General features: G+C 39.4%; 1 protein-coding gene across 1 annotated transcript in view; it reads right to left on the reverse strand.

The window, feature by feature from the left end:
- Nucleotides 1–18,233, reverse strand: part of LOC126202877 (squamous cell carcinoma antigen recognized by T-cells 3) — an 80,747-nt gene that overhangs the window by 51,089 nt on the left and 11,425 nt on the right. Inside the window, exons 2-5 of the mRNA XM_049936917.1 lie at nucleotides 15,401–15,527; nucleotides 15,222–15,326; nucleotides 14,951–15,135; nucleotides 3,236–3,418 (exon numbers count right to left, since the gene is read on the reverse strand). Of these exons, the coding sequence (XP_049792874.1) occupies nucleotides 3,236–3,418; nucleotides 14,951–15,135; nucleotides 15,222–15,326; nucleotides 15,401–15,527 (600 nt within the window). The remainder of the gene's footprint in view (nucleotides 1–3,235; nucleotides 3,419–14,950; nucleotides 15,136–15,221; nucleotides 15,327–15,400; nucleotides 15,528–18,233) is intronic.

The raw sequence follows: 18,233 nt of genomic DNA on the forward strand, positions 1-18,233 counted from the left end.
AGAAGTGAAGAAAATTCGTACCTCTCATATGGTTTTTCTCGACAAGATATGTATCAGAATGCATGCCAAAATGTGAGAAATAAGAAGAGGAGAGTGTTAATAGTGATGACAATTACAGTGTGGAAATAAATCTAGCTGATATGTACATGCCAACAAAAAAGCTTAAAAAATGCTTTGAAAAAATTGTTTTCTGATGTATCAATTCTCATTTTTCAGTGTAAAATACAGAAGGCTGCTTTTACAGGCAGGGCTGATGATATGAGATATGTTCAAATTATCAGTTGTAACTTAGCATATTATCTTTTTGAGAAAATGTTTACAATTGGCACTCTGACTAATAATTATACAGCATTATGCAAAAAACAACAGTTCCAACTGCAAAAAGGATAGCATTACAGCAGCAGATATATGTGACTCACATCAAAAAATCTTCTCATGTAGGCCTTCATTTAAGAAAAAGGCTTTGAATTAAGAAATGTGTTTCTGTCCCAAAGTTGACATTGGAACATAGTACAGAAGTTGAACTTTATTACCAGGGGATATACGACATTAATTAAAACTATATTAAAAAAATACAACACAAAGAAGGAATGATGGAAGGAAGGAAGGAAGATTTAGGTTTAATGTTCCATCAACAACAAGGTCATGAGAAACAAAGCATAAGCTCCTTTTGGGGAAGCAAATATCAGTCACACTCTTTCAAAGGAACCATCGCTGGCTTATGCCTTACTACTAGAATGACTGAGTTTCTCAGATTCCTAAAATGGCAGAAAGGGGTCATTTTGAGTCCACATGAAACACTTTCATATTTAAAGTAAACAAGTAATTTATTTTGTGCTTATTAATCCCCACCTTTCTGCAAGTTATAACAACAACTGCTTAAGATGTTAAGTAATACATTAATTATTTCTTTCAATAAATCTTAATTGTTTATCACCGCTTATGCTAACAAATTTCCTAAGGTGTAGATTTTCATATATTAACTATTTGTAAAACTCTCTAGAAAAATTTGTATGTATGGTCCAAATATTATACTCAGACATATTTTACACGTGGCTTTGTTGAACTCTTTAATCAAGTCACTGGAATCTGCTAGATGCACTTAGCATGGGTGATTTCTGCTTTATGTGCACATTTTCTGCACAAGGCTCAGTTGTTGCTGGTCTTGTTGCCTTTGCAGAGGCTGATTTGAAACTTCTTCAACTTTATAGACGATTCTGGTCCCATAACCTCATCTTTCATCTACTCTTCTTCATGCTTTTTCATTTCCTTGAGTTCATTTGCCAGGTGAATTTTGAACTTCTTCCTTTCCATTTCCTTGCTCACAGATGACTCATTCATTTACTGCTGCCATGTCCAATATGTAGTAAATTTATGGGTCATTTGATCAACCATCCGAACTTCATTGCATTGTAGACTGTAACAGTATTAGGTTTCTCCTTTCCTTCTTCGCTTACTGCTACTTCAGCATGCAGTGCACTCAGAAGAGTGGCATTTTTCTTCTTATTTCCTTACAATATATGTAGTCATGGTGCAGTCTGTGCTGTCAGTTTTACATAGGATGATGGTGACATGTATTTCAGTATTTGGCTTCTTTACCTCTTAAGAGATTTCATGATAGATCTCTCATTGTACCAACTAATGAAGTTTTATTTTCTTTGGACTTCTTGGCAAGTTGGAAGAGATGAGAAGTTGTTGTCTGTCATCATGTTTCTTCCTTGATTTGAAAATGGCTCCTTGAGATGTAGAACAATGTATTCTTCAAATGACTGCTCCTCTCTCTGTGTGCCCTCTTTTTTGAGGTACAGAAATGCATTACATATATACTTTGTTGCTACATTGACAGCAACACAATTTGAGAGCATATTTTTCGCCTTTGTTTGGCATGAATTAAATGAAGCTGCATTTTATTTTGCTTGATAATACTTGCTTGCCTGGGGTTATATTTTCTCCAGCACAGTGAGAATGAATATGGTCTAACATGATGATGTAAAGTTAACATGGACAAATAAACATTGTTATTATTATTATTATTATTATTATTACGAACTTTCCCCAAATTTCAAATACAAGGGTAAAATTGTTGGCTGAAACTCATTCAGCTTGCATTGATTTTTCATTAAAATGGAGAAATCTGAGAAGTTCCTGAAATCTGTCCATTGGCATAACATCTCTGATAAAAGTAGGCCTCCAAGAATACAAACAAAGATCATCCACAAACAAATCTTTTGTAAAAAGGTCACCCTGAGTGCGTATAACGGCCAGCAACATTTACAGTTCATCAAGTGGCATGGTCCTACCATCATTTTTGTAGTCCTTTTGTAAAAATGACACCCTGAGACAGCCAGCAACATTTACAGTTCATCAAGTGGCACGGTCCTATCATCATTTTTGTAGTCCTTTTTTAGCATTTGGTGCTGTACATTTCCTCAATGAGATGTAGCCATGCTTCATCACAAATAAGACAGAAAGCACTGATGAGAGAGTAGTCTACTCACTGGCAGGCATAAGTAGACAGGACCTCCTATCTCTTTCAGAATGTTCACAGACGACCTTCAAGAAGATGAAAAATTGGCCATCTCCCATGCAGTTCCATCCCTAGCAACCATCTCGGTAGAGATGATCAGACTGAGTCTACACAGACGGAAGAGGAAAGTGTTGACTGAGATCAATATCTGAATCCTCCTCATTCATAATGTCTTCATCTTTGTCTCTGGTAAAAAATCCTTAACTTCATGATTGAAGTCAATTACCAGTACACTGTTGCAACATTTCTTCAGAAGAATGTCCACGCTGACATGTCTAAGAATGTCTTTCACAGACAAACAATTTTACCTAAATGACACAATATAATGATTACCGATTGTTGTTGCTTAATTGTTATGGTAGATTATACAAATACATTAAAAAGAGAAATTACAGAAGTCTCAAATCGACCATTTCTGCTGTTCTAATTTTTTCATATAAAATGTCTAAGTAAAATATAGTGACTTTTAAAACCTAACACCTCATAATAACAAGGAGAAAAAACTTGAAAAAATCCTGCGATTTCACCAACAAATTTTAAAAAATGGATTTGACATTGAAGAAAAAAGTATGACAAGGATCGTTTTTACCCCTTCTTCCATTATAGTGTCAAGTATAGTGAGTAATACTACTACTGTTACTACTGCAAACAATACAACAACAACAACAATATAGAGAATGCCATGTTATTGTAAAAAGAGGAACATACCAGCTGTTTCTCGAATTTTTCCAGTCGGTGCATCTCTGATTCTACCTCAGACACATCAAAATCTATTGGAACATTATGTGAATTTGCCCATTCAAAAAACTCTCTATAAGATTTGTCTGTCCCTGCCAAAGGGACAGATAGCAATCGACGCCAAAGTTTTGCTTCCTGTTCTGACTGATCAACCTAGAAATGCAATTAACAATAATTTCTTCATGAGCAATGAAAAGTACAGGAGGCTATACTAACAACAAAATTTTTTATAATAATATATCACAAAGCAAGATGCATCTAATAGTAACCTCAATCATTTTATCTACATACAATTTGAAACAGAACCCTGTTTCTCTAAAGTCGCATTCTGCAACTCATGTAAAATGCAATAAAGCATATTATTTTCAAGTTATCAATTATGTTATGTACACAGCAAATGAGACAAACCGTCCTTTCTGAAAGTCCTCTAAGGTATCAACCACACAGAAAAGTCTGCCTTGCTGATGTCATTGTCAAACATAAATATGTTATTAAAAGAGTCAATTCTTGCAGCATAGTTTGCTAGCTTAATATGCACATAAGGAAGCAAGGAGAATGAATATTTATCTGGTGCATTACAAGGGGACATTGGTCTACATGAAGGAATAGTAATTTTATTATTTGCTGTTATGTATATATACACTCCTGGAAATTGAAATAAGAACACCGTGAATTCATTGTCCCAGGAAGGGGAAACTTTATTGGCACATTCCTGGGGTCAGATACATCACATGATCACACTGACAGAACCACAGGCACATAGACACAGGCAACAGAGCATCCACAATGTCGGCACTAGTACAGTGTATATCCACCTTTCGCAGCAATGCAGGCTGCTATTCTCCCATGGAGACGATCGTAGAGATGCTGGATGTAGTCCTGTGGAACGGCTTGCCATGCCATTTCCACCTGGCGCCTCAGTTGGACCAGCGTTCGTGCTGGACGTGCAGACCGCGTGAGACGACGCTTCATCCAGTCCCAAACATGCTCAATGGGGGACAGATCCGGAGATCTTGCTGGCCAGGGTAGTTGACTTACACCTTCTAGAGCACGTTGGGTGGCACGGGATACATGCGGACGTGCATTGTCCTGTTGGAACAGCAAGTTCCCTTGCCGGTCTAGGAATGGTAGAACGATGGGTTCGATAACGGTTTGGATGTACCGTGCACTATTCAGTGTCCCCTCGACGATCACCAGTGGTGTACGGCCAGTGTAGGAGATCGCTCCCCACACCATGATGCCGGGTGTTGGCCCTGTGTGCCTCGGTCGTATGCAGTCCTGATTGTGGCGCTCACCTGCACGGCGCCAAACACGCATACGACCATCATTGGCACCAAGGCAGAAGCGACTCTCATCGCTGAAGACGACACGTCTCCATTCGTCCCTCCATTCACGCCTGTCGCGACACCACTGGAGGCGGGCTGCACGATGTTGGGGTGTGAGCGGAAGACGGCCTAACGGTGTGCGGGACCGTAGCCCAGCTTCATGGAGACGGTTGCGAATGGTCCTCGCCGATACCCCAGGAGCAACAGTGTCCCTAATTTGCTGGGAAGTGGCGGTGCGGTCCCCTACGGCACTGCGTAGGATCCTACGGTCTTGGCGTGCATCCGTGCGTCGCTGCGGTCCGGTCCCAGGTCGACGGGCACGTGCACCTTCCGCCGACCACTGGCGACAACATCGATGTACTGTGGAGACCTCACGCCCCACGTGTTGAGCAATTCGGCGGTACGTCCACCCGGCCTCCCGCATGCCCACTATACGCCCTCGCTCAAAGTCCGTCAACTGCACATACGGTTCACGTCCACGCTGTCGCGGCATGCTACCAGTGATAAAGACTGCGATGGAGCTCCGTATGCCACGGCAAACTGGCTGACACTGACGGCGGCGGTGCACAAATGCTGCGCAGCTAGCGCCATTCGACGGCCAACACCGCGGGTCCTGGTGTGTCCGCTGTGCCGTGCGTGTGATCATTGCTTGTACAGCCCTCTCGCAGTGTCCGGAGCAAGTATGGTGGGTCTGACACACCGGTGTCAATGTGTTCTTTTTTCCATTTCCAGGAGTGTAAATTTGTGTTCCACAAATAACATATCAAACAATGGAAGCCAAAAATTTAACTGGGCCAGAGACAACAGTGATTGTGTATACGTAAATGTATGTTGTGTGAGTAAAATATCAATCAACAGAGCCCAAAAATTTAACTGATCTAGAGACAAGGATGTAGTAGAGCTTGCACGCAAAACACCAAATATAAACATTCCAAGGCCATCATTATTTTACAATTATATTTCTGTTTTGCAAAAGTGAGAGTATTTCAACAAACAATGATATGTTTACTGGTCCACCCTCCCTTCTCTCCCCGCAATAGGTGGAAAACGTACCTCGTACAATGGCATCTCTGATTTGAAGCTTAAGACAAAAAATTTCATTTTAACAGTGTGCACTGCCTACATGAATACCTTGGTAACTTATCATGGATATTCATATACAATTAATATTTAAAATAGAAGTTTTACAAAGATCATAACTTTAATTCATTTAGGTGCACACTTTGTAATTTGGAAAGAAATAACAAGGTGAACTGATACTGAGATAACATACATAGACAGCTTACAGTGTTTACTAACATAATGCAAAATATAAATTTCTTCTTTCACATATTCCTATTCTCAGAATTGTATCCTTTATGGGAATGACCAACGAAGTAAAATAAGGCAGTTTCCAATGTGTAGGTTGTTTTGAGGGATTCAAGTCATTCTTGTTTCTGAGAAAGTGTGTAGTACAAGTCTACTTACTTCTGCAGTGAAGCTGATTTATTGCATAAAATGAACAATACTTATCATATCCAATTAAATTTTTGTTGAAATCCAATCAACTTTTCTGTGCGAATTAGCATTGACTCCTTAATCAGTGACTGATTATTACTCTGCCTGCCAATCTGTTCATGCAAAACAGAAGGATGTAGATAGTGCTGCAGTTACATGTTATTGCTTACTAAAAAAAAACAGATGCTTGCATAATGCCGGAACACACACACGTCGGCTTCTTACTAGGCAGAACCTACCATATCATTGCTAATGTGATGTCATCAGAGAGGCATAGGTAGTAAAGTGCATATCTCAAAATACTATCAGGAATGTATTTTATACAGGGCGGGTGGTACCTGAAAAAAATTGTTGCAAAAATAACTGGGACTTGTATTATAAAAAAAAAATATAATTTGCAAGGTAGTGTTCATGAAAATCAATCACTTTGTTATTTGCATCCAGATATGTATTATATGCAAGAACTCAGGTCAGTCACAAGACAAGTTCTAAAACATAATCATGTTGTGTCAGGTTCATTCATAACTGTACCATTTACATGTTCAAAACTACGAAGAGACAGTATCACTGGGTAGCACTTACTTTGATGACGAGAAATTCCAGTACTGCTAATACGTGAACTTAAAAGAGAGAGGAAAAAACTATTCCCACGTTTGGAAAATGTTAGTTCCTTTGTCGAGGGGAAAAGTGGGATAGGTTTGAGGATGCAGCACACATGACTCAGACTCAGTGAGGAAGCCACCTGTTGTGAGTAAAAGAGGACGCAAAGTTTCTCTCTGACACATTTCCCTTAATCTTTGTTGCTGCTCACTGATGATTGATTTGGCGGAGGGGACAAAACAGTGAGTTTATCGGTCCCGTTGAATTAGGGAAGGAAGTCAGCCATGCCGTTTCCAAGAAACCATTCCAGTATTTCCCTGAAGCCACTTAGGGAAATCATGGAAAACCTAAATCAGGATGGCCAGATGCGGGTTTGAACCATCGTCCTCCCAAACGTGAGTCCAGTGTGGTAACCAATTCAAGTCCAATTTGCTAACCACTGCGCCACTTCACTCACTGATCTTCTCATAGACATTTAAGGAGTTGGCTATTCTGACTACTGTTTCACAGTATACTTATTTCCTCAAGGAATTTGTTGTAATTGATCCATTGCGGTTGATAAGAAACAATTATGTACATAATTACAATACCAGATGGCAAATGACATTCATTATTCCACATTAATGTTGTCTTCAGAACAGAAAGGGGTGCACAATGCTGCAACTAAAATTTCTAATCACTTACCCAGGGATACAAAAGATCTACCAAAAAGCAAAGCAAAATTTTAAAACAAACTGCAAAAGTTTCTCCTTGACAACTCCTTCTATTCCATAGAATACTTTCTTTTATTGTAATGTGTAAAAGGGGGTGGACAGAAATCACCAACATACATCTGCGGTTTTTTTTAACTTATTTATAATTATTCAGTATGTAGCCATATTTACATATTAATTTGTGCTGTGAATGGCAAATGACTCGTTCCACATATTTTCCTGATGTATCATGCAAAATAATCCAAGGAACAAGAAATAAGTAAATCAAGTGAATTTCCCTTCTGATATCATTTTACAAGAAATGTGGTTGGCGATTGCTTAGGCCCATATTAGACTACAAATGTAAAAGTCCAGGGCTGAATTACCAGTTGGTCCTAGAATTTTTTTTTAACCTAACACGTCTTTCACTTCTGACAGTGCTTAGGATATGTGAAAAAAAAAAGAATGAAGTTACATCATGATTCAAACTCCTTGTTCAACAGTACCTGAAGTTGTTTTGAGGCTGGAAGAAGTCATGAATATACTTCCTACAAAATGTATCTAGAACAATACAAAGTTCAGTCTCAAGAAATAACTAAATATTTAGCCATTGACATCTACTGTGGCTTTAGCTGAAATAGCCACATAAATTGTCGAAAAAGCTAATGCAAGGCTTAAACTTAGTGGTAAAATTCTTAAAAAAGAAAAACACATAGATCAACTGTGGAGGAGCCAGCCTGTAAGACACCTCTGTTATATACATGGCTCTTCACCATTTAAGATTAACAGACTACAGATAATCTCAAAATAAGAGCTGCGTTCTTCTGCATGCATTTGTGTAGTCATATTGAGAGTGTTACAGACAGTAAAATCTCAAATTTTGGTTGCTAAATGGCAAAGTGGATTAAGAAAAGGACTGCTAAAAAATTAAAAAACTATACAAGGTATCCCAGAATGTTTACCCTGATTCAAACAGATATTGCTGTTTACTTATGCCACGGACCTATGCTATCCTGTTTCTCGTGTGTTGACAAACTCATTAAGCTTCCATGACTCCTGAAACTGTTGCTGGGAGCCCCGATATCTCCAATCATGGTACAACAAAGGTTCAGCACAACTTAGGGAAACCATCACCAGATGTCAAATTGGTTAAGGCATAGATGCAAATATTTTAGAAGCAGCAGGCAACCTTCATCCACAACAGTCACCGTCGAAAACATACGAAATGTGTTGACGCAGTCATCATCCAAAAGAGAGACACACACAGGTCATCAGCTTCAGGCACTGAAGATCACAGAAATAGTCACAACTGTACATTAAAAAATAAATAAATAAAATAAAATAAAAAAAATTAAAAAAAACTCCAGATTTTGCAAAAGCTGATGCCTTGCAAATAATATGTTATTCTATATCAAAGGGATTGAAGATTATTTACAGCAAATAGCGTTTTCAAATGAATCAATATTTCATTTAAGTGGTGTAACATGTGTACATGGATGTAACATGCGTACTTGCGGCAATGGAAAGATTGTGAGGAAGCACACAAGGGATACCTGGAAGATCAGTGTCTGGTGTGCGCTAATGCATGCCAAAGTCATCAGTGCATTCTTCTTCCATGTTATTGGTACTGTGTGCTTATAGACATATCAGAATTACGCTATACCCCAGTTCCATATGAAGCAGCCCAATGTAATGTTTCAACTAGACGGAGAACTGTCTCAGTGAACAACATGTAGTTGGGACTCTTTCAATGAAGAATTTCAAAATCAATGGATCAGAAGGGATGGCCCAATCCCACAGCTACATTGCCCTACTGGATTTCTTCCTTTGGGGATACGTTAAGACCAAGGTGTATGTAACACCTGTACCAGACAGGTGCACATTTTTTGAATGCAAATCTTTAAAAATGTCAAGCAACAAAATGTATGGTGTAGTACAGAGTACAATTTGGATGTTTTACACGTTTCCAGTTATACTCAAATTGAGTGTATTAAATGACTGAAAACTTTATGATTGTGTGTATGCATGTGTCAAATATGGTGTCTGTGTTGATGTTAATTTCAGAGTTGAGATCACTTAAAATCTAGATAAACACTTTTGAATGCCCTGTATCATTATTACCTATATGTATACATGTTGTAAATACCATGACACTAAAAACAGCAAAGCTAACATATTCTAATACTATCCATTGTAAGGATTGGATGTAATGGTTGTGAAGATAATCGCTATCGTGATTTAGCATGCAATACACAAATACAAGGAATATTATCCATGCACTGGAGACGATTTACAAGTGATGCACATAGTGGAGAAAGAAAGCAAGCTTGACATATGTGAAGAACTAAAAATATTGATTCACTAAGACAGATTTGATAACAAGCATAATGTACAAACAGGAGAGCAGTAAGACATCCATCAACAGCTTCATGGACCTTTTCTGGATTTAGCAGTAACGCAATACACATGAGCAGTTTGCACAAACAACTATTGGTACGTTGTTTCTTCATGTCCCATGTAAAATTTCTGGAATACTGCGAGATGATTAACAGCTCAGTGCAGTCAGTATACTTGTTTACAGGACTAGCCAATACACAGGAAAGCAGATGGTTAAGCACGAAGTAGTTGTGCCGAGTGTTACCATTATAGGAAAGGAGCAATTTGGTGAATGGGTGGTAGTATGAAGAACCATAACAGAGTCAGGTGTTGCCAATTTTAAAGTAAGAGAATGGACTTTATGTAGAAATACCTTTGTTTGATTTTATTTCATGTCTATTTTGTACTTTTTTTAAGTGCCTGTGTATGAGACTTTGAATGCAGACAGGCACGCATGAAGGGAGCTTCACTCTTGAAACAGACAGCTGTAGTTAACATTCCTCGCATTTGGGTGTTGTGTAGTAAATAATGATAATGGAAGTTCGTGTATGCATAGTGGTTGTTCTTCCTGCACAACATTCACCAGAAGTGTATGAGGTGAGGATACAAATGCCCTTACTTTACAGAGTGTATCAAATGGAAAATTCACTTTAGTAAAACTGTAAAATTAAAAGGAGAGAGAATGGCTGGCAACTAGGCAACTGTTCACCTTGAGAGAGAGAGAGAGAGAGAGAGAGAGAGAGACAGAATGTAGAATGGGTGCAACAGGTGGGTTTTCCTGACCCCGGAGTCTGACCGATCTGCCCTCAATCCCAGTCCTATCCCTCTTTTCCCCGATGAAAGAACTGATTGGTCCAAAGGCCAGCTATAGCTGTTTATTTATCTACTTTTAATGTTTATATTGGCTGTATAGGAATTTCACTGCTGAAAGTAAGTACTCGCCTGCCACTCTGTCTCTTTATAACTGTACATTATACACAGATGAACCAAATCATTCTCACCACCGCCTACAATGAGACTGAATGCCACCTGGTCGCATTATAGTTGTGTGACACAATAAGGAAAGTGCATAACCAGACCAGACCAGAGGCAAACAAGGAATCATTCTAGAAATTATAAGGACCACAAATGGGGAAATTCACTGACATGCGATTTTGACAAAAAGTAGTTTTGTTACATCGGTACCAGGAAAGAGCATCTCAGAAATGGCGAAGCCAATCAACTGCTAGTGTGCTACTGTTGTGAGCATCTATGGAATGAGAATGAAGGATGGTGAAATCACAAGTAGGCAACAAGATGTCTGACACCAACGTCTTTCCACAGAATGTAGAGGTCAGATGCTTTCCCACTCTATAAATAAAGATAGGTAGCGATCTGATGACAAGAGTATAATGCTGGTGGAGGCATAAGTGTTTTGGAACATGCCTCTCAGCACACACTGTTGAATCAGTTATGACTGCAGCAGGATTGGATCATGTATCGATAAAAATGTGTTATGTGCTCAGATGAATGAAGTTTCTTGTTAGTTAAGGTCAACAATTGTGTCCCAACGTGCTGTCACCCAGTTGGGCAGCTGCTCATAATGAGCACCGTACTATGGGCACAGCTGTTGAGGGCAGTATTATGCTATGGGAGATGTTGACCTGGGCTTCTGTGGGAGCTGTGGTAGTAATCAGATACATCTGTGAACTATATGACATCTGTGGACTATATGAACATTACTGCAGGGTACCAATATCCCTCCATTCATCTGTGACACTGTCTGGCACCCACAGACTGCCAGCCAGTAATTTACTGGATTTCCATGGCCTGTGCATAGACATCTGGTGCCACGTAACTCTGGAAACCTATTCAACGCTTGCTGAATACAAGCGAGCAGAACAGCTGCTGTATTGTGTTCCAGAGGTGGACCAACACATTATTAAACTGGCAGTCATAATGTTTTGGCTCATCAGCATGTATCCTCTGCTGCATACCTTATGATGGCCTGTGGGGCACAAGTGTGGATTGTATTTCACTTTTTTTGTGCTTTTAACCAATGTTTATGGGTCAGCATTAAGATGTTTTTTATTTAATTATTAATCTACATTTAAAACAATTTTCAAAATTTCAACATTTGGACTTATATATTTTGAAGCATATTTCTCTCTGTCAAATGCAACCATGAATAAAACAGAAGCTTCAAAGTTTTTATGTAGTTTTCAAATGTGACAGTACTTCTTACCAACTCAAAAACTGAATTGGTGCTTTCATCTCTCCTGTTCCCACTGAAATAATTTCCATCGAATCAAGAAAGGACTAAGTCTTCAATTTGCTGTACTAAATGCTTTAAAAAGAGTCCCTAGAATACAGGGGGAAAGAAAACAGAAGGGGATAAATAAAGGATAGAGCAGCAAAACTGAGAAAAGGCTGACTGCAGCAGCAAATGTATGTTGTATTTCTTGTCTATGGTTTCCATTACATAGGGAGAGAAGGAAACGTAGTAGGTGAATATGGATTGGGGCTAAGAAATGAAAGAGGAAGCTGCCTGGTAGAATTTTGTACAGAGCACAACTTAATCATAGCTAACTCTTGGTTTAAGAATCAGGATATAAGGTTGTATACATGGAAGAACCCTGGAGATACTAAAAGGTATCAGATAGATTATATAATGGTAAGACAGAGATTTAGGAACCAGGTTTTAAATTGTAAGACATTTCCAGGGGCAGATGTGGACTCTGACCACAATCTATTGGTTACGACCTGTAGATTAAAACTGAAGAAACTGCAAAAAGGTGGGAATTTAAGGAGATGGGACCTGGATAAACTGAAAGAACCAGAGGTTGTACAGAGTTTCAGGGAGAGCATAAGGGAACAATTGACAGGAATGGGGGAAAGAAATACAGTAGAAGAAGAATGGGTAGCTTTGAGGGATGAAGTAGTGAAGGCAGCAGAGGATCAAGTAGGTAAAAAGACGAGGGCTCATAGAAATCCTTGGGTAACAAAAGAAATATTGAATTTAACTGATGAAAGAAGAAAATATAAAAATGCAGTAAATGAAGCAGGCAAAAAGGAATACAAACGTCTCAAAAATGAGATCGACAGGAAGTGGAAAATGGCTAAGCAGGGATGGCTAGAGGACAAATGTAAGGATGTAGAGGCTTATCTCACTAGGGGTAAGATAGATACTGCCTACAGGAAAATTAAAGAGACCTTTGGAGAAAAGAGAACCACTTGTATGAACATCAAGAGCTCAGATGGAAACCCAATTCTAAGCAAAGAAGGGAAAGCAGAAAGGTGGAAGGAGTATATAGAGAGTCTATACAAGGGCAATGTACTTGAGGACAATATTATGGAAATGGAAGAGGATGTAGTGGAGATGAAATGGGAGATACGATACTGCGTGAAGAGTTTGACAGAGCACTGAAAGACCTGAGTCAAAACAAGGGCCCGGAGTAGACAACATTCCATTGGAACTACTGACGGCCTTGGGGGAGCCAGTCCTGACAAAACTCTACCATCTGGTGAGCAAGATGTATGAAACAGGCGAAATACCCTCAGACTTCAAGAAGAATATAATAATTCCAATCCCAAAGAAAGCAGGTGTTGACAGATGCGAGAATTACCGAACAATCAGTTTAATAAGCCACAGCTGCAAAATACTAACCCGAATTCTTTACAGACGAATGGAAAAACTAGTAGAAGCCGACCTCGAGGAAGATCAGTTTAGATTCCGTAGAAATACTGGAACACGTGAGGCAATACTGACCTTACGACTTATCTTAGAAGAAAGATTAAGGAAAGGCAAACCTACGTTTCTAGCATTTGTAGACTTAGAGAAAGCTTTTGACAATGTTGACTGGAATACTCTCTTTCAAATTCTAAAGGTGGCAGGGGTAAAATACAGGGAGCGAAGGGCTATTTACAATTTGTACAGAAACCAGATGGCAGTTATAAGAGTCGAGGGACATGAAAGGGAAGCAGTGGTTGGGAAGGGAGTAAGACAGGGTTGTAGCCTCTCCCCGATGTTATTCAATCTGTATATTGAGCAAGCAGTAAAGGAAACAAAAGAAAAATTCGGAGTAGGTATTAAAATCCATGGAGAAGAAATAAAAACTTTGAGGTTCGCCGATGACATTGTAATTCTGTCAGAGACAGCAAAGGACTTGGAAGAGCAGTTTAACGGAATGGGATGGTGTCTTGAAGGGAGGATATAAGATGAACATCAACAAAAGCAAAACGAGGATAATGGAATGTAGTCAAATTAAATCGGGTGATGCTGAGGGTATTAGACTAGGAAATGAGACACTTAAAGCAGTAAAGGAGTTTTGCTATTTGGGGAGCAAAATAACTGATGATGGTCGAAGTAGAGAGGATATAAAATGTAGACTGGCAATGGCAAGGAAAGCGTTTCTGAAGAAGAGAAATTTGTTAACATCGAGTATAGATTTAAGTGTCAGAAAGTCATTTCTGAAAGTATTTGTATGGAGTGTAGCCATGTATGGAAGTGAAACATGGACGGTAAATAGTTTGGACAAGAAGAGAATAGAAGCTTTCGAAATGTGGTGCTACAGAAGAATGCTGAAGATTAGATGGGTAGATCACATAACTAATGAGGAGGTACTGAATAGGATTGGGGAGAAGAGGAGTTTGTGGCACAACTTGACCAGAAGAAGGGATCGGTTGGTAGGACATGTTCTGAGGCATCAAGGGATCACCAATTTAGTATTGGAGGGCAGCGTGGAGGGTAAAAATCGTAGAGGGAGACCAAGAGATGAATACACTAAGCAGATTCAGAAGGATGTAGGTTGCAGTAGGTACTGGGAGATGAAGAAGCTTGCACAGGATAGAGTAGCATGGAGAGCTGCATCAAACCAGTCTCAGGACTGAAGACCACAACAACAACAACAACAACAGGTAACATTCATCTTCCACATGAGAATTTAGTAAAGTAAACATCGATGTTTGGGAAGACTGATGAACTGGAAAAAGCATTTCCAAAGAAATGCAAGCAAGAAAAATTAAACAATTCAGGTAGTCAAACAGGAATGGGTTAACACAGACAGATTTTCAATTTAAACACATGGCAACATCAAGGATGAGAAAGAGGAAAATCTCATCAAAAAACTAATACAAAGGCCCCACATACTGACCATAAAGCGATAGTTACAGTTATATTCATATTTCTTTCATAAATATTACACATAACATCATACCTCTTTTACAGCTGCTAATTGTTTCTCAAATAATATATATTCCTTCCAGACTTCTGTACCTCTCCTGAAATCATGTCCTGCAATTGCAACAGCTTTCTCACAAACATCACGCACATAATCCTCATTACAGGCAGACCCTACACAACTGCGACTGTATCGGATATACTCTAGCCATATGTCAACAGCTGGAAGAAAATCAGAAATTTGATATTTTAAATATTATCCTGAGTCAGTAATGTAAAGCTGAATTAATAACAAACCAGAAAATTACACATGTAATCCTGCACTGATTTTTCAAATAAATTCAGAGCAGATTTCTTTTCTTCCTCTGACGTAGCAACAGCAGTTTCATCTCTTAACCAAGACAGCCAAAGACCTGGAACATAAAGTGATCACATTACTATATGAAATATAAGCAAAATTGCATTGCTTAAAATAAAATCTACTTACCAGGTGCCAAGGGAAAATATTTACACATGCGTTCCCTGGCAGCACGCAGTCTGCTAAGATCAGCTAATTTTTGCAACGTAGTTATCAAAGCTACATGTCCACTGTAGTCATATGGATTCACACCAACCTACAGAAAAAACACAAATAGTTTTAGTAGCTTTAGGAAACTTACATATGAAACAGGATTTCATCTACAGCTGCTAGTTAGCTCAGTCTGTTACCAACAGTTTAGGAAATGCACATAATTATGCAGAGTCCTTTGCAATGCACAAGCCAAGGGTCTAAAACATTCATGCAGATTGTCTGACAACATAGGCTCAAATTTCACTTCAAGTCTTGAATGACCCAGAAATAACTTTTTCATTGTTGTACATTGCTCTCATTACAGTGCTGACCCCCATGTAGAGTGTCTTTGCTAGTTCTGGATATACAATTTTTTTTTTTTTTCTGTGGTTGGATACAGGTCCAAGACACCCATCAACACTTTAAACTAAAGTCTGATTAAAATTACTTGTTAGTTGGCTCTTCACACCTTGGAACTCAGTTTCTCTCATCAAAGCTTTCCTCATCACACACAAACTGCATGTCTTTGCCACTGCACCACAGCAAAGCATTATCAGCTGGCATGCAGGTTTTTAGTGGTGTCATGTACAAGAATTTCTGTTAAAAGGCACCACTGGCACCCCATTTAACTGCTGCTAGAAAAAAATACTTCCTGCCCATGCTGGCAGCCCAATTTCTGTTGTTTGAACTTAAACAGAAGTACAAAATTGTTGAGGCTTTCGTGGCCACTTGTTGACAAACTGCCTATTGGCTTCTGTCTCGGGTTCTTCGGCCGACGTTCATCTAATGATTTTTCTGACGTTTCGCCAGCACCGGCAATGGAGGGTGAAGCTTTGACAATGCCAGCCACTCGTGCTGGCGAAACGTCAGAAAAATCATTAGATGAACGTCGGCCGAAGAACCCGAGACAGAAGCCAATAGGCAGTTTGTTAAACAGAAGTGCAAATTACAGCTAATGTGGCAACACTGTAGCATCACATGACGAATCTCTAATGATATTTGGTTATAATCTGAATGTGAAGACAGCAATGATGTGTGTGAAAACAGCCTGTCAATTGCATGATTCACGTTTTGTGAAAGTATCTTACTTAACTTCTCGTGTACACTCCACCTGAGGTGGACGTGGATAACCAAGTGAGGATTTCTCTCAACAAAAATGGAAAATGGCTTGAAAACTACATTGGTCATTCAACAGATGGATAATTAATATTCTGGTGCTCCCGGATCTGACACACTCTTGTTTACCTCCCTGTTTTGCAAACTAACTGTTAAATGAATCATTCCAGTACTCACCTTAAATGATTTATGTAAACTGGCTGATTATGTATCACAACTGCCTGCTGCAACATGTTCATCACACAGACATAAGATGCTGACAAAAGTAGCCATATTTAACAATAAAATCTCCCATGTGAACATAGCACAGTGCTTTAATGACTCTTTTGATTTGCCAGGAGTTTCTAATGGTGATGGGGATTATCATCTCAAAACATTCCCAGTTCAGAAACACACAGACTGATATGTATTACATTTTAGAAGTATCAATTACCTACGCCAAAGGAAGCCACTAATTTATATATACAGGGTGATTCAAAAATGCATGTAAATATTTTAAGGGTGTATTTGTGAGGTACATATAAGACAAAAATGTTCTATAAATGTTTTTTCCATAAACGTTTAATTCCAGAGTTATCGTTAAATACGAAAGTCATGTCCGTATCAAAACGATGGCAGTGCAAGCAGCAGGATGCCATATTCTGGTACGTAATTCACATACGTATCTCCCAACAGTTGATTCGAAACTGCATGAATAGTGTTTGTTTTTGTTTGCACGTGATGTTTACTCCTACTGTACGGAAGATGGCGCTGATGTTGTTGGTAACGGAAAAGTACGTCCTGTCGTTCATTCATCGTCGGAAGGCTAAAGGTTTCGTGCACATGATGTACTCAAACAGTGAGTATGCTGATATGCACCTTGTGTATGGTGCAGCAGATGGAAATGCACTTGCAGCAAGACGAAGGTACAGTGAGCTGTTTCCAGGAAGACGGTTACCAAGTCATCAGACGTTTGTATCTGTGGACAGACGTATGCGGGAGTATGGCATTCGTCCTGGGCCACATTCAGGTCGACCACTTGAGCATGCAGTGAACGTCGAGGAACATGTTTTGGACCTGGTAGACCAAGATCCATCTATCAGTACGAGACAAATTAGTGCAGCTGTACGACTTCCACAATCTACTGTATGGCGGCTGCTTCGGAGACAACAGTTGCATCCATTTCACCTGCAAAAAGTGCACGAATTGACACCTGAAGACTATCCTCGCCGTCAGCAATTCTGCCAGTGGTTACAAGAGCGTCATTTGAATGATCCAATGTTCATTCGGCGGATATTATTCACAGATGAGGCCATGTTTACTCGTGCGGGTGTAATCAATTCGCATAATATGCACCAGTGGGCTGTCGAGAATCCTGGCGCGAGAATTGTGCGTGGATATCAACATCAATTCTCCATAAACATTTGGTGTGGTATTGTGGGGAATTACTTACTCGGACCTCATGTTCTGCCTCCAAGGCTGAATGGGCACGCGTACTGCGAATTTTTGGAGGGAGAATTGCCTGGATTGTTACAGGATGTCCCTCTTGCAACACGAGCCACCATGTGGTTTATGCACGATGGTGCTCCCGCCCATTACAGCCGCAACGTAAGGGCGTACCTCAATTCTGCGTATCCACATCGATGGATAGGTCGCGGAGGACCAATTGCTTGGC

This window comes from Schistocerca nitens, chromosome 9, assembly GCF_023898315.1.
Source record: "Schistocerca nitens isolate TAMUIC-IGC-003100 chromosome 9, iqSchNite1.1, whole genome shotgun sequence".
Classification (NCBI taxonomy): Eukaryota; Metazoa; Arthropoda; class Insecta; order Orthoptera; family Acrididae; genus Schistocerca; species Schistocerca nitens.